At 36.4% G+C, this 22,897-nt stretch overlaps 1 protein-coding gene across 4 annotated transcripts in view; it reads left to right on the plus strand.

Moving 5' to 3' along the window:
• EXOC6 (exocyst complex component 6) overlaps nucleotides 1-22,897 on the plus strand; it is a gene marked incomplete at both ends in the record, with an annotated part of 202,380 nt that overhangs the window by 86,251 nt on the left and 93,232 nt on the right. For 3 of the 4 annotated variants that reach the window (XM_079701106.1, XM_079701107.1, XM_079701109.1), the window contains 5 exons: nucleotides 4,060-4,157; nucleotides 8,116-8,221; nucleotides 13,776-13,885; nucleotides 17,699-17,810; nucleotides 18,361-18,495. In XM_079701106.1, coding sequence (XP_079557232.1) covers nucleotides 4,060-4,157; nucleotides 8,116-8,221; nucleotides 13,776-13,885; nucleotides 17,699-17,810; nucleotides 18,361-18,495 — 561 coding nt within the window. The remainder of the gene's footprint in view (nucleotides 1-4,059; nucleotides 4,158-8,115; nucleotides 8,222-13,775; nucleotides 13,886-17,698; nucleotides 17,811-18,360; nucleotides 18,496-22,897) is intronic. The other variant, XM_079701108.1, reaches the window with a different exon arrangement.

The following is a 22,897-nucleotide window of genomic DNA, read 5'->3' on the forward strand; positions in this document are numbered from 1 at the left end:
TTTTTCCACTAAAAGCCTATCTCAGAGCAAATTTACACCATACGTTTCCAAAAGGAAGGTGATTATGCAGCATTTTCCCAACATATTTGACACGTAAATCTTTTTTCCCCTTAGAGAATCTTTTTGATCTAGAGCTTCATAAAAAATGCTTTGGGAAATGCTAAATTGTTGGCTTTATCACAGGAGTCTTTCCATCCTAGAATAATAGTTGTCTATTTTATTCTTAAACCTAAGGAGAAGATACCACAAGCTCCTTAGTAAATTATTTTATTGCCTTTCATCTTTATTAGTTTGTATGGCTTATACTATAATACCAAAATAATTTGGGGTTTTTTGCTTTCATAAATTTTGTGACTAATGTACCTGTAATACTGATTTCTCTGTAAGAAAACTCAGGAAGTTTTATTAAAGACTTCCTTAATATCTGGGGTCTATGTCTAAGTAACTTGAGGGAGGTTTGCTATCCTTAATGACTTAAAGCTTTGCTACTCAAAATATGGTCCAGGGATCACAGGTCTACAAATCATTTGTTATGGATCCATAATGAAAAGAAACTTTTATCAGAATGTAAATCAACTATGTCACTAAGTACAAAATTTAGCTCAGTTGGCTTTTTTTTTTTTTTTTTTTTTTGGTAACAAGACTTCCTTGATATCAGTATCAGCACTGATATATATTCTGGTGCAAGCTCCTTACCTCTTTTTTAAAAACCATACAAACTGTTCTTGAGTTGGCACTTTGAGTACAACTGTAGATTCAGTTGTAGATTGAGTATTTGATGTGTTTCCAAGGAACTCTGCAGAGAATCAAGGAGTAATAGACAACATTCAAATAATAGAAGCATTAGAAAAGCAACAGTGATGGGTGCATAAACCCTTGTAAATATACCTTTCTCATCCTACTGCTTTGAAATAAAGTTAAGGAAAACAAACCAGTTCTTCTTACTTATTCAGAAATCCTGCAGTATTTTCATTTCACTGAATACTGACAGGCTGATTATTAGGTAAATCTCATACTGAATTAATAAATACTGGCTTTTCAAGTTATACTTAATAATTGAAGAATTGAGGAAGGTCTTTTCTTTAAAAAAAAAAATATTTATTTATTTATTTATTTATTTATTTATTTGGCTGTGTCTGGCCTTAGTTGCGGCACGCAGGATCTTCGTTGCGGCATGCAGGATCTTTCGTTGCAGTGTGCAGGCTTCTGTCTAGTTGTGACACGCAGGCTCAGTAGTTGCAGCACGAGGGCTCTCTAGTTGTGGCATGGGGGCTCTCTAGTTGTGGTGTACGGGCTCCAGAACATGTGGGCTCAGTAGTTGCAGCACGTGGGCTCTCTAGTTGTGGCATGCGGGCTCAGTAGTTGTTGCATGTGGGCTCTGTAGTTGTGGCACACAGGCTCCAGAGCGTGCAGGCTTAGTTGCCCTGTGGCATGTGGGATCTTAGTTCCCCGATCAGGGATTGAACCCGCATCCCCTGCATTGGAAGGTGGATTCTTACCACTGGACCACCAGGGGAATCCTGAGGAGGGTCTTTTCTAATTAACCTTTAACTAATTAAAGAATATTGCACAATATTTAGCTTTTAAAATTGACACTTTGCCAACTTAAGGAATTTTTTTCTTGTAAAAATGTAATTATTTCATCATTTAAAACAAAGCTGACTAAACAATAAATTAAAAATAAAAAACAGCATGTTCATAGTTCTGCTTACTGCCTATTAAGCAAATAAAAAGCAAGCATTTATTGATTCATTCGTTAACATTTTTTTGAGCACCCCCTGTGTGCTAGCAGCTAGATGATATATACAATGATAGATATAAAAATCAGTAGGACGATAGGGACATAAAGATTCTTGGCTTCAAGAAATTCACACTTTAGTTGTAAACAAATAAGATGTATAATAAGACATGCTAATTTAGTAATATATTAAATAGCTTTGGGCTCATAGAAGATAGAATGATAACTTTGATTCCAGGATTTGGGAAAGGCTACACAGAAAGTTGAAATGTGAGCTGGATTTTGAAGGAAATGTGAGTTTAGCAAGTAGATATGAAGGAAGAGGCATTAATGGCAGACAAAATAGCATGTGTCAGTTACAGGTAGAGGTATGGTATGGTGAGCATGAGACTGGCTGAGCAGCTTAATGGTGTTAAAAACTGTAGTGTGGGCTTCCCTGGTGGCACAGTGGTTGAGAGTCCGCCTGCCGATGCAGGGGACAAGGGTTCGTGCCTTGGTCCAGGAGAATCCCACATGCCGTGGAGCGGCTGGGCCTGTGAGCCATGGCCTCTGAGCCTGCGCGTCTGGAGCCTGTGCTCCGCAACGGGAGAGGCCACAACAGTGAGAGGCCCACGTACCGCAAAAACAAACAAACAAACAAACAAAAAACCTGTAGTGTTTGAGTGTAAGCAAAGAAGGGCAGAGAGTGGTAATGAAACTGATAAGGTAGTTTGAGCCAGATTGTGGCATGTCTTGTGAGGCTTTAGTAAGCTTTCTGTAGGGGAATGGCATGATCAGATGTGCACTTTCAGATGATAATTTTAAGAGTTGGGCAATAGATTGAGTTGAAAGAGACGGATGGTTGGAATTTCAGTTTAGGAAGCTCTTACAGTCAGTGGTCTAGGCAAGAGATGTTAAGGACCTGAAGTAAAACAGTGATACTGGGAAGATTTCTGGAAGAAAGAAAGGTAGTAAATGATAGAGAAGAATGATAGGTTTGAATGAGATTTGTAAAGGAGGTAAAATCAAAAGAATTTGATGACTGATTAGATGTGTTTGTTTTGAGGGCATTTAGATGACTTTCACGTTTATTTCCTGATAAATTGGATTGATGATAGAACTATTAACAGGGATAGGAAATAGGAAGAACACGTGGTTTAGTCTGAAAGGGAAGAGATAAGCTAACTTTAATGTGCCTGTTGGCAGACTGACTAGAGATGTCTAATTGCTGTTGGAATTAAATATTTAGAATTTATAGAGGTCTAGCTAGAGATACAGATTGAGAATAATCAGAGAAAGTAGTGTTTGAAGTCAAACAACTTGAAATTGCCCTAGAGAGCTAGAAAAAAAGATTGAAGGATAGAGATAGAAGAAAAAAGGAATCCAGAAGGATTACTCATAGATAAAAGGAGAACAAGGAGAGAGAGTGGTGTTATAGAATTCAAAACAGAAGAGTTTCAAGAAACAGAGGTAAGATGGAGTGAGAGATCGTGGAATTTTATATTCAGGAGATTCTCTGTGACATTGCTAAGAGCAGTTTCAATAAAGGAATAGGAGTGAGAGTTAGATTGTAGTAGGTTTGGCTATGTAAGGAGTGACACAGGAAACTGAGGGAAGACTTTTTTGTTTTCTTTAGTTGTTCTTGGTTTAAAGGTGGGAGGCAATTTAGCATGTTTATTTCGTGAAGAGAAAGGAGCTAGTGGAAGTTAAAGACACAGCAGAGTGAGTAGATAATGCATGGAGCAGTTCCTGCAGGAGGAGATAGGATCAAGACCAAAGATGAAGAAGTAAGCCTTGAAGGGGAATAGGGACAACTTTGAGGCGAGCAGAAGTGTTTGGTCCTGATGTGGGTAGCATTTCAAATGGATTTGGAGTTGCAAAAGAATAAAGTTTTGGAGTGTTACATTTGATAACTTTTCTCTGTACAACAAAGTCAGTGTTAAATTGAAGGTGCAAAAGGAAACCATCATGTTTCAGACAGAATGTATTCTCTCTTCTTCTTGTGTCTTATTTAGAGACAACTTCCCAAGATGTATAGATCAATAATCTTGAACTTTTTCTCCAATTCTGACTTCTAATACTTTTTAAGGTTAACAGTGTAATCCAGACAAAAAAGAGAAGAAATAAAAAAATTATTCCAGTTCATAAAACTCTTTCTAGACTCCTTTTTACCTAGTACAACTTAGTAGAAAGTCGAAAGGATATCTTTTTTTCATACTGTTAGGATGGCATACAATATGATACAGTGATCACTTCAAACAGTTCTCTAGTATTCTGAACTTTTAAAAATGAATATCTTTATTTATTTTACTTGTTTATCTGCTTTTTTGTGTGTGTTTTAGGGTTATGGTTTTCCAGTGAACCGACTTTTTGACCTTTTATTTGAAATAAGAGATCAATACAATGAAACACTGCTTAAAAAATGGGCTGGAGTTTTCAGGTTAGTCTAAGCCGTGGTGCCTTAATGTAATGAAAAAGTTTGTCAAATGCTAAAGTAATTGGTTTTTGCATTTAGCAATAAAAAATGCTTATAATATTTTTTTATTGTGGTAAAATATATATAACTTAACCATTTTAACCTTTTATGAATGTACAGTTCAGTGGCATTAAGTATATTCACATTGTTGCAACCATCACCACTATCCATCTCCAGAACTTTTTTATCTTCCTAAGCTGAAACTCTGTACCAGTTAAACAGTAACCCCCATTCTCTTCTTCTAGTCCCTGGCAATCACCATTCTGCTTTGTCTCTATGAATTCAACTACTCTAGGTAGTTCATATAAGTAGAATCATACAATGTTCGGTTTTTGTGTCTGGATTTGTCTGTTTTTTTTGTGTTTGGATTATTTCACTTAGCATAATGTCTTCAAGCTTCATCCATATTGTAGCATGTGTCAAAATTTGATTCCTTTTTAAGGCTAAATAATATTTCATTATGTATATCACATTTTATTTATCCATTCATCCACTTACAGATATTTGGGTTGCTTTCACCTTTTAGCAATTGTGGATGATGCCACTATGAACCTTGGCGAACAGTTATCTGTTTGGGTCCCTGTTTTCAGTTCTTTTGGGCATATACCCAGAAGTGGAATTGCTGGATTGTATGGTTAATATATGTTAAATATTTTGAAGAACCTCCATACTGCTTTCCACAGTGGCTGTACCACTTATAATCAATTTTTAATTGTTCTGCTTTCAGTCCTAATCTCTGTAGTTTTTTGCGCCAGTAAATGATTAGATATGAGGCTGTAAATATTCAGTGGTATTTAGTACTAGAGACAAAAATTTATGGCTTATAAATTTTGTTTGGGGAAAGTGCTATTTTTACAAACAACATAATTGTTAAATTAAAAATCTTAAAGTATCTAATTAGGACAATTATTTTTGCCTTAACCACTTGCCTTCAGGGCACAAAGTATTTTAATAACTATATAATTTTGTGTTGCCATGAAAAGAAATATCAACTCCCTCCTTTTTAAATTCTAAAAACTTTTCTCTCTCCCTTTCTGCCTTTCTCCCTTCCTTCCTTTCTTTTTTTCTTTGTTTCAACAAAAAGTCAATCTTGAGAGCTTACATCTAGGTTAGCCAAAATATGATAGAAACACTGTGGCAATAATAGTTGATGTTATTAAAATAGAAAATATGTTAAATGATTTAACACTAGCTTTACATTTACCCCATTATTTTTCAAAACCTATGGAGGGCTGACCTTCTGAATACTGTGATAGAAATCTTTTAAAATACCGAAGTGGTTTACAAGGTTATACACTTCTATTAAGATGAACTAAATCAATCCTTATTTAAGCTTTTTGTATTAACATTCCATAGGAGTGATCTTGTCAGGATGTTGTCCCAAATGAATAATTGACAGTCTTAGATGAGTCATGTATAAATATTAACAATTTTTGATATTTAGTATTTTAGAAATAGAGGTAGTGCTTATTGATAGGGATGGTAATATATAATATATATGCCATGATCTAATGTGATATAATATGATATCTTTATTTATATATATTTGTATATAAAAATCTTTACTTATAGGATTTCTGTTATTAACTTACCCTTCTCAGCAGAGTGTTTAAGTTTTTACAGTTGCTGATAGATTTGTATTGAACCAGCTATTCTCTCTTATCTATCTTAAGACTTCTAGTAGTGAGATTGTTCCTCAAGATTGGGGAAACTGTGAGGTATTGTTTTCTCTCTGAAAAGCTAATGGGTTCCTTCAAAAAGAGATAGGATTAACATTATCCTCCATTATCATCATGGATGAGAGCAAATGATAGCATGTCAATTGTAATTACCAAATATATTTTGACTTCTACTTTCAGTACTGTCATGCTTTTTGCTTAGATTTTTAAGAAGTAGCAGATTTTAAGCTTTTTTTGTCCTTGATCTGTATCTTCAAAGACTGTACAAGTAGTGAATTGACAACCTAACAATTAAATGGGGAAAAAGTAAGTTATCAGTACTGAATAATTAAAACTTGATGACGTCCATGATAGAATTTATGATCTGACTACTGTCATACTTTATCAATGTGTGGTTCTCTCCACCTATATTGAGAGCACTAGTGTTTTATTTATATTCTTGATTGCCTAGCTCCAAACAGAGTCGTATTTTAACTACCTTGTGCACCTCAGTGATTTACAAGCATATGACTATTTCCAGCCTCTCATTAAGATGCCAGAGCCATTTATCAATTAGATATCCATCATCCACTGTCCAAACCATATCCTTCTCTTATGTTCCTTACCTCAGCAAATGTCTCTGATGAGGTGAGGTATACATCATTTGTCCATTTGCCCTGTCTAGAAACCACGGATTCATCAGGAATATATAATACTTTCCCTCATAATCCTCATTTAGTTTCTAAATCCCATATATTTTACTTTTTAAAAACTCTTGTTTCTGCCACTTCCTCTCTTCCTACACAAATACAGCTTTAATTCAAATTTTCATCACTTCTTATTTGGATTATTCAGTCTTTCTAACTGGCCTCTCTCTGTTCATTATTGTCCTTTTCCTAGTTTTTCCTCCACTGTATGAAAGTCTTCCTATGACATTCCTCTGCCTAAAACCTACTATGGTATTCCACTGCCTACAGGATAAAATCTGCATGCCTCAGTTTGTCCATCTGCCCAGGCTCATTTTAAACCATGTCCCTTGAATACTTTATACTCCAGTAGTACTGCACTACTTGTGGTTTTACTCAACCCCTCCCCACACTTACACTTTTTCTCCGCTTATGTTTTTGCATGTTATGTTACATCTTTCTGAAATGCTGTTCTCCCATAATCTCATTAGAAGTGTTTCTTTCCATCTTTGAAGACCCTACAGAGCCCGTAGTTTCTCTGTAAAACTTTTCATGAGATGTCCCCCACCTACTCTGATAAAGTTTACCACTTCCTCCTTTGTCCTATTTCTGAAACTTGCACCTCTTTTATTGTACGTATAACACATCATTGTAAACATTATAATTTGTTTGCATATCTATCTCTCCTGTTAGGTTTGAGAACAGGGATCTTGCTTTTATTTTCATGAGGGTAGGGAGTTTTCATCAGAGTTAGCCCAGACTAGCACATAATAGGTGCTCAGTAAATAAAAATCAAACTGAATTATTGATTAAAAGGAAGTTGATTGGACAGCAGGTATATTAGGACAGGATGAGTTATGCTACGGTAACAAAAATGCCCAAAATCTCATTGGATGAACACTGGCATTTTATTTCTCACTTGCACAGAAGTCCATAGTGCGTCTAGTAGTCCAAGATTTGAGCTTTTGACATCTGTAATTCTACTTTCTCAACATGGTGGTCTCCCCTATCACCGTGGGACTAAGGGTCACACAGTTAGTTCATAAATGCTTTAGACTTAAAGCAACACATGTAACTTGTATTCACAGTCCAGTGGCTAAAACTAGTCATATGACTTTGCCTATTTGGTGAGTAGTAAATGTGCCTACCTTGCTAAGTATAAAAGGTCCTTTTCTAAGTACAACATTATGAGAGACAAACAAATGGAAGACATTGTTTTTATCTTCAAGGAGCTTATGGTCTAGTTGGAAAGAGAAGACAAAAAACATAGAACTTGAGAGTTGTTCCTATCAAGAAATGTGACTGGGATACTCTTCACCTCATTTTTAGTTGTAATGAGTTTGTTCAGACTATATCAAATGGAAAGAAGAGATTGCACATTAATTTTGAGGGACAGACTTATTTGATATTGAATTTCAGAATTCTCAGTGATTAGGCACTGTTTTCCTGTTTAGAACTTTAACTGACACACAAAAAATGATTTTGTAATTGTTGGGGTTTTTTAAAAGTATTGTCCTATAGCACTCTATTGATATGTTTTCTAATATTAAATTTCAATTCTGTCTTCTTTCTTAACAGGGACATTTTTGAAGAAGATAATTATAGTCCCATCCCTATTGTTAATGAAGAAGAATATAAAACAGTCATCAGTAAATTTCCCTTTCAAGATCCAGACCTTGAAAAGGTACAAGCTAGTTCTTAATTCAAGAATTTTCTTAAAAATAAATTAATCATATTTATTGCTACATTATATTAACCTGATAGTGTGAGAATAGCTTCTTTTGAGGCTTTTGTTGTTATTGTTGTGTTATTTGAGAAAATTAATTATGTTTTGTTAACTTTTAAAGATTATGTTACTACTACTACTACTATTTTGGTGAGGTTAAGAAAGGACTTTCCTGGGGCTACTAGGAGCCCTTGTCCCAAATATTAGGTGGATTCCCAGGGCAGGTGTTACTATCATTGGGTGGTTTCCAAATTATATATACTAAATGTTGAGTAGATTATAGGAATAAGATAGTATTGTAAGGAAAGAGAGAATTTCTTTGAAATTTCCATCACTGTGGAAGATCTTATTTTGTGGCTTTTTTTCTAAAAATATATTTATATAAAAAGTTTATCTTGGGGATTTCCCTGGTGGCGCAGTGGTTAAGAATCCGCTTGCCAATGCAGGGGACACGGGTTTGATCCCTGGTCTGGGAAGGTCCCACATGCTGAGGAGCAACTAAGCCCATGCACCACAACTACTGAGCCTGGGCTCTAGAGCCCACGATCCACAACTACTGAGCCCATGCGCCACAACTACTGAAGCCCACGCACCTGGAGCCTGTGCTCTGCAACAAGAGAAGCCACCACGATGAGAAGCCCACGCACTGCAACGAAGAGTAACCCCTGCTCACCGCAAGTAGAGAAAGCCTGCATGCAGGAACGAAGACCGAACGCAGCCAAAAATAAAATAAATAAAATAAATAAATTTATTTTTTAAAAAAAGTTTATCTTGGTTAAGTAAGAGGTGTATGAAGGCAATAGCCACCTGTAGATTTTTTTCTGAAGTAAGAATGTCTATTTTTGGAGTCAAGATGTCTGAACAAAAGATAGGCTAGAGAAAGGAAATAGACCAGCACGTAGAATATTCTGGAAATACACCTGATTGCCCATATGCGTGCGTGCACACAGAAACACACACGCTTGTACCAATCCAGTATCCCTGGGTAGAATTAGATCTTATGAGAAAAGGATATCATATTTCCTATTATTATAACCTTTTTCATTCTCTTCATTTTTGATTTTTTTTCCCTTAATCTTTTTTATTATTTTTTCAACACTTTATAATTTAGTCCTTTTCTACATTTTTATCCCTTAATAATGAACAAGAGTGAATTCTGAATGAGTTGTGTGAATTGTGACTGTAAATTTTTATGTTACATTTGTATATACATAAACTAAGCATATTATGTGTAATAGTCACTAAATACAGGACCAAGTATTTTAATGCATAGCTTTTAGATTATAGCTAACACTGCCATTGCATATACCTAATTGTATTCTAATACACACAAAAGACCAGAATTATTCTAGTTCTGTATTTTTTTGTGTGTGTGTGTGTGGTACGCGGGCCTCTCACTGTTGTGGCCTCTCCCGTTGCAGAGCACAGGCTCCGGACGCGCAGGCTCAGCAGCCATGGCTCACGGGCCCAGCCGCTCCGCGGCATATGGGATCTTCCCAGACCGGGGCACGAACCCTTGTCCCCTGCATCGGCAGGCGGACTCTCAACCACTGCGCCACCAGGGAAGCCCTCTAGTTCTGTATTTTTGAAACCCCAATCAAAGTTTCCCTGTCAAGAAATATTACGAGGGCCTTCCCTCGTGGTGCAGTGGTTAAGAATCTGCCTGCCAGGACTTCCCTGGTGGTCCAGTGGTAAAGAATCCGCCTTATAATGCAGGGGATGAGGGTTCGATCCCTGGTCAGGGAACTAAGATCCCACATGCCACGGGGCAACTAAGCCTGCATGCCACAACTACTGAGCTCATGCACCTCAGCTAGAGCTGCGTGCTCTGGAACACACGTGCCACAGCTACAGAGCCCATGCACCCTGGAGCCTGTGCACCACAACTAGAGAGGAGAAAACCTGCACACCACAACTAGAGAGAAGCCCGCACGCTGCAATGAAGAGCCTGCATGCCTTAGCAAAGATCCTGCATGCCACATCTAAGACCCGACGCGGCTATAAATAAATGAATGAATGAATGAATGAATGAATAAATAAATACATACATACATACATACTAAAAAAAAAAAAAAGGAATCTGCCTGCCAGTGCAGGGGACACGGATTCGATCCCTGGTCCGGGAAGATCCCACATGCCGCAGAGCACCTAAGCCCGCAGGCCACAACTACTGAAGCCCGCATGCCTAGCGCCCGTGCTCCACAACAAGAGAAGCCACGGCAATGGGAAACGTGCGCACTGCAACGAAGAGTAGCCCCCGCTCACTGCAACTAGAGAAAGCCCACGTGCAGCAACGAAGACCCAATGCAGCCAAAAATAAATAAGTAGACAAACAAATGAATAAATAAATGTTGTGGGGTTTTTTGTTGGTTTTTTTTGCGGTACGCGGGCCTCTCACTGTTGTGGTCTCTCCCGTTGCGGAGCACAGGCTCCGGACGCACAGGCTCAGCGGCCATGGCTCACGGGCCCAGCCTCTCCGGGGCATGTGGGATCTTCCCAGACCGGGGCACGAACCTGTGTCCCCTACATCAGCAGGCAGACTCTCAACCACTGCGCCACCAGGGACGCCCAATAAATGTATTTTTTTTAAAAGAAATATTATGAGAATATTCTCTGTCTCACAGCTTGGCTTTGTTTTGTTTTAGTTACTGGTAATAAATGTGTTCAGGATATAGCATCTGCAAAAAGAGCACTGGATTTGGTCTGGATTCATGTGCTAGCCCTGTCTGTGGCTTATTATGGACAAGTGACTTACCCTATTTGGGCATTTTTGCCTCATCTGTCAAATAAGGAGGTTGAACTAAATAATCTCTAAAGTCTCTTCTAATTACACTAAAGTATTCTAAATAGATTTATAATTAAAAGGATATTTGACTGTGCTTGTAGGGTACTTCCAAAATATACAGCATCTGAGGATTAAGCTTGTTAGGAATTGTATTCATTGGTTTGTGTATTATTCATCATTAAAAAAAACTGTCATTAAGGCAAAAGGCACATGGAAAATTTAAATGTGATAACTTAGAAATCCCGTAAGTTATGTAGTAATAGTCTCTTGGTTGTGTGTTTATATATTTAATTTTTTTCTATTTTAAGTATAATTTTCAATTAAAACGATTGAAAAAGATGTAAAATTGTCTCTCAAATAACATGAGTTATTTTCAGCAGAAATGACAAGTGAGAAAGGAATAAGACTGAACATATATGCTAAAATCTGTCTTTTTGCAGATAGCTGTGCTAATTTAACTAGGATCCTTTGGCTAAAATAAGAACATGTTCATATTGTCTTTAATGTCATTAAAATCAATTCTTAAAGTTGAAATAGCTTTCAAATAGTTAATTTTGGTTTCATTATTCTGTAAAACATAACTTGGAGGTGAGTTAGCTCTCACATTATTATAAGGTGATTTTAAAGAATAGCAACTCTTTAGTTGATTTTTGTAGTACTCCTAATTCAGTTCCTAAATTTGGAAAGGTTGAACCTACCAGTTTTGGAGAGAGACTGCTCTCTGCAAATGTTTTCACTACCAGCTTATTGTAAGTTTCTTTCTGCTGTAGGTACCTAAGAATACATATGTTAATTCATATATTTATCATTCACCTGCTATCTAGTAGACACTGTGCTATGTGCTAGTTTTTCAGTCTCTGCTGTCAAGGAACTTGTAGTCAAGTGAGGGATAGATTAAATAAACAGGAAATTACAATTCAGAGAAGTTGGCCCTGCTCAAGATAGAAGAAACAACATGGAGAAAGGCTGTAATTCTGCAGTATAAAGTACAAGGTTGATGAAGTGCAAGAGACGAAGATCAAAAAATGAAGATGAAGTAGAAAGTGGCAGACTATAATAGGCCTTGTAAACAGTGTTAGGGAGCTTAGCCTGATGGCTCGAATAAGTCACCACCAGATTTCAAGCAGTAAAAACATAATCAGATTTGTGCTTTAGAAAGATCTCTCTGGCTAGTGTGTGGGGAATGGATTGGAGAAGAGTAAGGCTGGGATACTAGCTTGGGGATTGTTGCAGTTATTTTGGCAAGAGAGCTTGGTGACCTGAATGGGAGTTATGGCTGTGGAACTTGATTTGAGATATTTAGGAAGTAGGAATGACAGGAGTTGATTATCACTTGCATATGAGGGATGATGAAGATAGAGGCGCAAGTGTGATAGCCACATTTCTGCCTTGGATGGTGGTAGCATTCACTAAGATAGGAAACGCAAGAGGAGCAGATTTAGAAAGAAGGGATGATCATTTCACTTTTGGTTCTGTTGAGAATGTCTCAAATGTTACAGCTAAATTGAGGTATTCAAATGTTAGATATACAGACTTGGACTTCAGGAGAAAGATTTGGCCTAGAGTTTTAGATTTGGGAGATATTGGCACTTGCATGGTGAGAGTAGGTGAGATTCTCTAAGGACAGTATGTGTGGTAAGAAGGGAAGAAGGTGTAGGATAGAACCCTAAGGAGTAGCAATTAAGGGATGGCTGGAGGAGGAGATATAGAGAAGGTAGAGAAACAGAGGAAAACCAGTGTGGGTCATGGATTCCAAGGAAGGAGAGATCATTTAAGAAGCAGGAGGCGAGACTTCCCTTGTGGTCCAGTGGTTAAGACACTGTTTCTCCAATGCAGGGGGCACGGGTTCGATCACTGGTCGGGAAACTAAAATCCCACATGCCCCCTGTAGTGGCCAAAAGTAAATAAATAAAATGGGGTTTTTTTAGGGGCTGGGGAAAGCAGGAGGCCCATTGTGTCAGATTGTTCAGGTGAATCAGGTAACATGAAAAGTTATTGGATTTAACACCTGTGAGGTCATTGGTGACCTTCGTGAGGGTGTTTTCAATGATGTAAACTAAGTTGCAATGAATGTGAAGATTGAAGTAGATTAGGCTTCATGAAGCGTAAAGAGGGGGCTTTTGGTAACAATCTTCAGGAGAGTTTACCTTTTGGAGACTGAGAATTTGCTAATGGATGTTGGCTGATAAAGCATTTTAGCCAAGAAGCACACTGCAAACCATTAGCTTCATACTGGCATTAGATGTATATAGGTCAGAAAGCTGCTGTAAGGTATTCTAGGAGTTATGGAGTGAAGTGGATACTTTCTTAAATTGGCATTCAAGCAAGTGAAGGGAGTCTTAGAATTATTTGATGACACTGAGCCAGGAAGCTGGCCCATAACTTTCATGCCAACCTGACTCTGTATTACGGCTGCAAGGAAGCAAAAAGTTAAGCATCTTCTGCAGGATACTTATGATCAGGACACACACTTATATACTTTCTCTGCTTGTTAGAAGTCTGATAACATGATTTAAGAAACAGGTAAATTGCCACATTATTTTCTTCAGAAATATTTTAGTTCTTTTTAAAATCTTAAAAATAATGAGATAACAATAGACTTTAAAATGCAGGTATTAACTACTAATTCAAATGTGAAATCAATTTAATTTTTACATTTTTGAGGTGATTAGAATATCTTTTTCTAAAATTTCAGCAACAGTTTCAACTTTGTTTTTCTTTCAACAGCAATCTTTCCCAAAGAAACTGCCCATGTCTCAATCAGTGCCTCATATTTATATTCAAGTTAAAGAATTTATTTATGCCAGCCTTAAATTTTCAGAGTCATTACACCGGAGGTAAGTTTATTAATAAGAAATGTATCTTTATCATAGCTATTTTTGTGAAACATTAACACTTGATTTTTAGGCCATGACTCTTCAGTGGACTGTTATCTCATTGGAAGGCTTACATATCTTAGTGGCATTTGGGGTTAACTAGAAATGCAACCTCAGACCTACTGAATTAGAAACTGAGGATGGAGCCCTTGGCTTTACCAAGTACTCTGGGTGATTCTGATGCACTCCAAGTTTAAGAACCACTGCCTTAAGCTTCATCATACTCTACTAGTCTCTTATACCAAAGTTTCTAAACATGTATTTTAAAGACATTAGCTTATAACATAACACACAATATCATTCAGCATTGGAAAAACAGTGGATACAAATGAGTATTCATTGAAAAGGAATGACAGACTATTACAGTGGTAGTTTTCATTAGCGGAGCTCTAATGGTCCAAGAGCTACCAATAATTTATGCCTATCTTTTTTTTCATTGAACATTCTGAAGTTCCGATCTAAAACAGAGCAGTATAATGCAGTAGTTAAGAACATAAGCTTCAGACTTACACCTGAGCTTGATTCTTGATGTTGACACTCATTAGCTGTAGTAGGACTTTGGGCTAGTCACTTAATCTGTTTAAATTGCAGTTCCCTCATCTGTAAAATGAGAGAAATAACTCATAGGGTGGTTTTAAGAATTAAATGAGGTAGTGAGTGTGTATAAAGCACTCCGTGTAGCCTGGCACATGGTAGGCGCATAAGGTAGGAGCAGATGAGATACTACAATATAAGATGTGAGACTAGAGCTTGGAGTTTTTATATTTCATTTGCAGGCATTGGGGAACTGTTGAAGAATTTTTAACTAAGAGAGGACAGGACTGGAGTAATATTTTAGAAAGTTTACTCTGGCCTCAATGTGGATGGTAGATGGGAGGTAAACTGTAGAAAGTATAGAAATTTAGCAGTTTGGAATTAACTTTCATTTTGTTTATTTACAGAGGAGAGACAGTGGATCTCTAATTGTTACTTGATTTTTTTAAATAAGTAAATTTATTTATTTATTTATTTTTGGCCGCATTGGGTCTTCGTTGCTACACGTGGGCTTCCTCTAGTTGTGGCAAGCAGGGGCTACTCTTCGTTGCGGTGCATGGGCTTCTCATAGTGGTGGCTTGTCTTTGTTGTGGAGCACAGGATCTGGGCACGCAGGCTTCAGTAGTTGTGGCATGCGGGGGCTCAGTAGTTGTGGCTTGTGAGCTCTAGAGCGCAGGCCCAGTAGTTGCAGCGCACAGGCTTAGTTGCTCTGTGGCATGTGGGATCTTCCCGGACCAGGGCTCGAACCCGTGTCCCCTGCACTGGCAGGTGGATTCTTAACCACTGTGCCACCAGGGAAGTCCCATTATTTGATTTTTTACCACATTTATAACACCAAAGATAAAAGCCTTTAGTCATAATATTATATGTAATTATCCCTAAAGCTTCCCTACTGACTGACTAGAACTAGAATTGCCCCCTCAGTTCTGGCTCTTTTTGTGCATGAACTCCTAGCATTCTAAAAGGTAAATGTTGTATACTAATGCTACAGCAGAAAAGATTATCTATTTTTTCCTTCTCTGATAAAAATATTTGTCATTTTTGTTAGTTCAATATCCAGTCATTCTATTTAACTCTATGATACTATGTTTTTCATTTAGCAAGGCTTTTTATACTTACATTTTTTAAAATTAGCTTTACTAAATAACATTGGCTATTTTCATTTTGTAGTTCAGAATACAGAAAGCATAGTTAGTATAAAAATATCTAAATCTAAATTTATTCTAGATTATCAGCTTTCTGGCATATTTTGTTTTAAAAATTTACATCTGTGGCCTAAAATTGAGCTGAGTCATTTTTTAAAAATTTGTCATTAAAGAATTATGGAAAAATAACTTGCTGTGTTTAAAACTCTTTTATTATGTTTAAACATATTTTGCAGTTAGATTTTTAGACCAAAAAGATGCTTTGGAGCTCTTATAGTAAAAATGTTTGGGGTTCTTTTTATATGTGAATAAGAGCAGGGCCAGAGAATTAAGTGATTTCATGATGAGACTCTAAAGTCTCAGTTATTTGGTTGCAGAGAAAACATCTGGATCTAATATGATCTTTAAGGAATTTTCAGTTTTCATAAGAGGCTAAGCTCTAAAATAATTTAGGAGATTTATTGTATATTGAGATTTAATTACTGTGTTATTTGTTATTTAAAAATTAGGAAGAGTACAGGTTATAAGCTCAAAAGAGAAGGAGTTAAGGGAAAAAAATTGCTCAGTTAGGATAAAAACCTCTTGGAGAAAATCCTGGTCATTGTTGGGTAAATCTTGCTGGCAAGAATAGGACGTAAGTGCTGATAGGTCTTCTTTCTCTGCTTTTACTTACGCATTGATTCAGCATTCAAGGAAGTTCAGGGGAATTAAAACAAAAGACATTATCTGTCATGCATAACTTTTCATCTGAAAAGGATGCTATACAGGGTGTCTTTAAGCATAATTTGAGTGTGTCAGAAAGGAAACCAGAGGAATTGGCAACCACCTCCTTTATATCGGTGTGAGTACGTTGCTTGTTCTAGGGACACTACTGATTTCTGTCAGAGAGTTTGCTACTGTGTAACCCTGAAACCCTACTGGTATATATATGCTATTCCCTGGGAAGTCTTGACTTTAGATACGAAGAAATCAGAGAGGCATATTCTCCTCAGGTTTGCCAGAATTAGGGTTAGCAGAAATTGAAGAGTACCTGCATTAAAATGGAGAATATTAGAATAGTAGTGAAAATTACCTGTTTTGTCAAATCTTGTTCTATTTGCATATTTAAAATAAATGTAAACTAGTAAATATTTGTACTTCATAGATTTTTAAGAGTAATGTTTTAATAAAGTAAAAAGTGAAAGGGTGCTAAAAATAAAATGTTAGACTGTGTTTAAGACAGTGAGTCTCATCTGGGGCAGTTTTGCCCCCCAGGGTATATTTGACACTGTCTAGAGACATTTTGGGTTGTCACAACTAGGGGGAAGAGTGCTACTTGCATCAGGCGGGTGGAGGACAGGGATACTGCTAAACATCTTTCAATGGTACAAGACAGCTCCACAACAAAGAATATTCTAGCCTAAATGTCAATAGTGCTGAGACTGAGAAAACTTGGTCTAAGGACAGCTTAACCGTTTTGATAATGAGGCTATATACAAAAAATCATGACACTTAAATTGAAGGCCTAGTGGTTAGAAGAAAATAATAAGCTTTTTAGTGCTAGGCTAGTAATTTTTAGGATGTTAAGAAACATCATAGGGTTAGTTCCTCCCTCCCCCAAATTAAAACTAGTGTAAGGCAAGTAATTTCTTTGAATCTTTTTTTAAAAAGTTCTCAATGGAAATGGATAGCTTAGTTATATTAAAATCAAATCTAGCGATTGTATCCAGAGGGTTCACATCAATTTGTATTTTAAAAGTAATTTTAGCTACAGTTGTATATAAAGTGTCTTTGAAAGTGGCTGTACCATAATGGAGTCATAATTTAAGAATAGTTTTATTTCCTTATACTAAGTACTCCATGGTTTTACTGTAATGGTTAATTGAATACATTTAAATTATTCTATAAATGAACATTCTACTTTATGGAAAGTATCCCTTTTGTGAAACTAAATTGAATTGAAATATGTGATTTAATAGATATGAATGACTGTAATTTATTTAAAGATATAAAGGAATTAGAGCAAATTATTTTAGTAAATTGCATTAAGTTATTTAGGAAGCTAACTAATTGTAACCCTTGTGGAAACCTTAATAAAATCAACCTTTGTTTTTAGCTCAACAGAAATAGATGATATGCTTAGAAAATCAACAAATCTGCTGCTGACCAGAACTTTGAGTAGCTGTTTACTGAATCTTATTAAAAAACCTCACATAGGTTTGACAGAGGTAGGTTAAAAAGATATTTATAGCTAAATGTTTCATTATATGAAACAATTATTTTAAATTAATTTATTGCTGAACATCATCCTATAAAACTAGCTTTCCATTTTAAATTTATTAATAGAAGTGGGTTTGTTTTAAAATAAAAGCATCATTGTAAATTCCAGTGATGTGAGGGAAAAGGGTTTACATGGGGAATAGTAGATAGCTGATGATGTTAGAAGATATATGGAGATTCATGTTTGCCAGACTTTACATGAAAAGTGAAAATACTCATTTTTTTTTACTTGGTGAATGTATAAAATTTGAAAAAGTTCTTTGAAAAGTTATTTTAAATTAGTTGCTAGTTAGACACTTGGTTATTTTTTTTAGATGATAGCATTCATAAGCAGTATTTACAGCAGGCTTTTGAAATCAGATAATCAGTTATATCCTATAATGCTATAATTATGCAGAAGTGGTACAGTTGCTGGAAGTAATAATCCTAATTTTAAAAATCAAATGGCTTTGTATACATGTAACCTGCATTTCACTGGAGGCATTTTCTATTTTCTAGCTAGTGCAAATCATTATAAACACCACACACCTGGAACAAGCTTGCAAATACCTTGAGGACTTTATAACTAACATTACAAATATTTCTCAAGAAACTGTTCATACCACAAGACTTTATGGGCTCTCTACTTTTAAGGTATGTAAAAATCTGACCAAAAGTTTTTATTTCACTGTAAGCAAACTTTTAAAAAGTAAAGACAATTTTTGTTATACACATGATTCCATTATATTTCTAACAATTGAAAATTAGAGGTAATCAGTGTCAACAATGAGCAGATAAATGTCAGTTCCTCTTTGGCATTAAACATCTTGTTAAAATGAAGAAAAGTAGGGCTTCCCTGGTGGCGCAGTGGTTGGGAGTCCGCCTGCCGATGCAGGGAATGCGGGTTCGTGCCCCGGTCCGGGAAGATCCCACATGCCGTGGAGTGGCTGGGCCCGTGAGCCATGGCTGCTGAGCCTGCGCATCCGGAGCCTGTGCTCCACAACGGGAGAGGCCACAATGGTGAGAGGCCTGCGTACCGCAAAAAAAAAAAAAAAAAAAAAAAAAGTATACTGATTTTCTATAGCTATATTACATTTTCTTCATGTTTTGAAGACTTAGAGTTGTGCTGAATCAGTCTAACTTGATTTTCTTTCATGTCTCACAGTTTAATAGTTAATTGTATATGTAATATATATAAGTGTATGTATGTTTGGAAATTAAAATTGTAAGAAGAATTAGACAAGTGTAAGATTTGCTTTACATCCTTTATTGGCTCTGATCTGAAGAAAAGTAAATATTGCCTTATTAAATGTTATTCAAGTCCTACTCTTTTCTGAATGGACAGATATTTGTTTTTATAATACCATGGAATATAACAAAAGATTAATTAATGGTTGTTTTAAGCATTATGAATTAAATAATTTCATAAATTTGGTATATAAACTTTTATTATTTTATTGATTTGGAAATCATGTAAATGAGACACTGGCATAGTCTAGCAAAATAAATCCTTTTGCATTGAATATTTTGTTAAACTATTTACTGATCCCTTATCTATAAAATAGGCTTGCTAGTTTAACCTCATAGCCCTTTCTAAGTTTTCTATTAATAAGAATTCTCATCTTCCCTACTCTTGCTATATTATAAATTACCCAATTTATCTCCTAAAATTATAGTATAATCATTTACAGTTAAAAAATTCAGTATACTTGTATTTAGATATAACTAATTTAATGTTAACAGTAACCAGACTTTGCAGTCTAGTGGTTAAGACTCCGCACTTCCAATGCAGGGGACACAGGTTTGATCCCTGGTTGGAGAACTAAGATCCCACGTGCCACGTGGTGCAACCAGAAAACCCCAAAAAACAAAAACAAAAAACAGTAACCAGACTTTGAAAGTGTGAAGTCCAGAAAAGACCCTTGGTTCCTAAAATTATCTGCCTGGCCCCCAAGTCTTATGCTCCTCTGATGATTCTTGAGCCCATGTTGTCATCCTAATCCATAAGACACAAATGCAGATGATATCTGAGTGAATGAATTAATAAAATTATTTATTAAAACTGAGACAGAAGCTGGACAAAACAGGCATTCATTTATTCAGATAGTATAGTACAGTAATTAAGGGCATATACTCTGGAGTTAGACTGCTGTGTGACTTTGGCCACATTCTTTCATTTTAATGATTCCTGGTTTTATTATCTACAAAATTAGAATAGCAATATATTATCTACCTCATAGAATTATTCTGAGGATTAAAGGGGATACTTAGCACAGTGCCATTTGTTGTACATGATCTGTGCTCTGAGCACTCTATTAGGTGCTGAAAATATAGAAGTGTATCCCTGCCCTCAAGGAGCTCACAGGAGAAAAAACTATAAAAAGACACTTGACAATATGATATAATAAGTACCATAATATAGGAGGAGACTGCACAAATTTGTAGACATTTATTTATCCACAAATTGATTCTTTGCTTCAATATTAGATTTTACACAATCCTTTTTCTTTCTTGTTCTCTGTCCTTATGTCCATGTGTTACTCATACGCTGTCAAGAAGGGATTTACTAGGGAATGGAGTTGTAAGCATATTTAACTATTAACATTATATTTAATATGCTTACTCTGTACTTTGATTAAAACATGAAATGCGTTGACATCTGGTGCATCTAAGGATCTTCAAGCAATTTTTCTTATCAGTTGTAAGTCAAAGAACCACAGATACTGGAACATGATGCCTCAGATTAAGGAATCTTGGAACTACACTTCTCAAAATCTGCCTGTTGAGAGGAAATGTTTAGAAATGTTAGCTCTGGTCCATCGTTCCAGTGGTCCTTAAGTTGTAGATATTTAGTTGAAGCTACAACTGCCATAGGATACCCCTTGGGTTTTCTAGGAAATCAAGTTCAGCCTGTATAAATAGTAGAGCATCCTTATTTTTTGTTGTTTATTTTTTGTTTTATTTTTGCACAGAACTCAGGAAACCCTTTCTGTCTTATGATATAAAAACAAGAGCTATTTCAAGCTCAATATTTGAAGGTTAAGTGTTCTTCAACTCTTCCTTTGATCTGTTTCAAGAGGAATTTGTCTTAAACTGTACTATGAGAAAGCAGTTCAACAGGGAAAATCATTAAATCAACATTAAAGTGAATTACTGAGGGAGATTGGGGGAATTTCCATTCACAGTGAATAGTCAATCTGTAGATGATTAAAGTACAGTCTTGATTACAGATATTAGCATGGATTGCTTAGTTAACCTCTTAGCCTAATTCTTTTCAGTCCAGTGACCTGATCAAACATATTTCTATTTAGTTGCTTAATGATTATAGAAATAAGCACTTACATGATCCTTTTACCCATACCTCCATTTGCTTCCCCTCCAAAATCCCACATATGCATATATAAAGTGGTAGATTTTATATCATATTTGTTTACTTTATGAAATATTATATAGACTGCCTTGTTAGCTTGCCTTTCATTGTATTAAATCTGTGAGTGGTACAAAAGAGGTAAAGTAAGTAGTTCCTGCCCTCAAGCAGTACCACAGCTTTTTGAAATTAACCTGGACCCACACTGAGAGCTACTTGAAGCTAATGTAAGGCTTCTAACTGAAAAGATTTGCATCAGAATAGAGGGGAAAATGGGAATACCATTCCCTTTTTAATCTGTGTAGACAAATGGCCCAGTTCTTTTTCTTTGGCATCAGAGCTTTTTAACTTTGCTCCCTGGAGCTTTTCCAACCTGCCACCCTGAAGAGTCCTTTCCTTTTGAGTCCTGGCGGTGATTGCAACTGTAAGTGCCTAGAAAGAATATGCTTGCTATTCTTTTTCATTTTGCCTTTTTTAATCTATTGATGAGTATGTAGCAAAGTGTTTTTAGGATTATGGCTAAAGTGACAGTGGTAAATTATCTTTGATTAAGGGCTTGAAATTCTCTTCCTGTGGAGCAAGGACATGGTACGTGGACTCTAAAAAAACTTTTTTTAGGGCTTCCCTGGTGGCGCAGTGGTTGAGAGTCTGCCTGCCAATGCAGGGGACATGGGTTCAAGCCCTGGTCTGGGAAGATCCCACATGCCACGGAGCAACTAGGCCCGTGCGCCACAACTACTGAGCCTGCGTGTCTGGAGCCTGTGCTCCGCAACAAGAGAGGCCGCGACAAATAAATAAATAAAATTTAAAAACAAACAAACAACAAAAAAAACTTTTTTTAAAAAATGTAACATTCATATATAAGCACACACAATTTATAAATGCAATAATTATAAATAGATATAGCTCAATTAATTATTAAAAAGTGAACACAGACTTCCAGTTTCTAGTCCGGCATGTAAAGAGCTGGGAAGTTCTCACTCTGTCCCAACAAGTAAAAAGCTGAGAAAACTGAAAAAATCAATTCTTCCTTGATCTTTCAGAGAAGTGAGATCACAGGACACACTGCTACCCCCAAAATTGGAGAAGTAGGGAAATACAGAGAATCACAACTTAATGGAGTAGAAACCCATAGGAATCATTACTGGGGTAGGAAAACCTGAAGTATAATTAATGAATATTAGAAAATCAATATGGACAAGTTTGAGAGTTAAAACTCCAGGGGAACCCAGTCTTAGAGGGGGCACCAGGTTCTCTCAGTGAAGATTTGAGGAAAATCCTCTCACATTTCCAGCAGGGGCAAGGGAAAAGGAACCATTTTGAAATATGCCAGAGCATTCAGTTCTTTAAGCATTCTGTTTTTCTCAACAAGATCTTACCTCAAAATAAACTATTTACCAGTGCCTAAACTAATGGGAGATGCTCTGCTCTGGCCATCCTGTCCAACTTGAGGGGTGGAAATGAAAAGCACATGTGAAGTGCACAGCTGAGGGGCAAAGGCTTACTTAAAGATGAAGACCTAATCGTAGGACTAAAGAACACTTCTCCTCTCCCACTGTCTTACTGCCACATTACTAAAGCCCTAATTACTGCAATTCTTTTCACCCAGTACACCATGTCCAGCTATCAGGAAAAAATTACAAGGCAGACTAAAAGACAAAAAATACAGTTTGAAGAGATAAATACGGT

The sequence above is a fragment of the Hyperoodon ampullatus genome (assembly GCF_949752795.1).
Source record: "Hyperoodon ampullatus genome assembly, chromosome: 1".
Classification (NCBI taxonomy): domain Eukaryota; kingdom Metazoa; phylum Chordata; class Mammalia; order Artiodactyla; family Ziphiidae; genus Hyperoodon; species Hyperoodon ampullatus.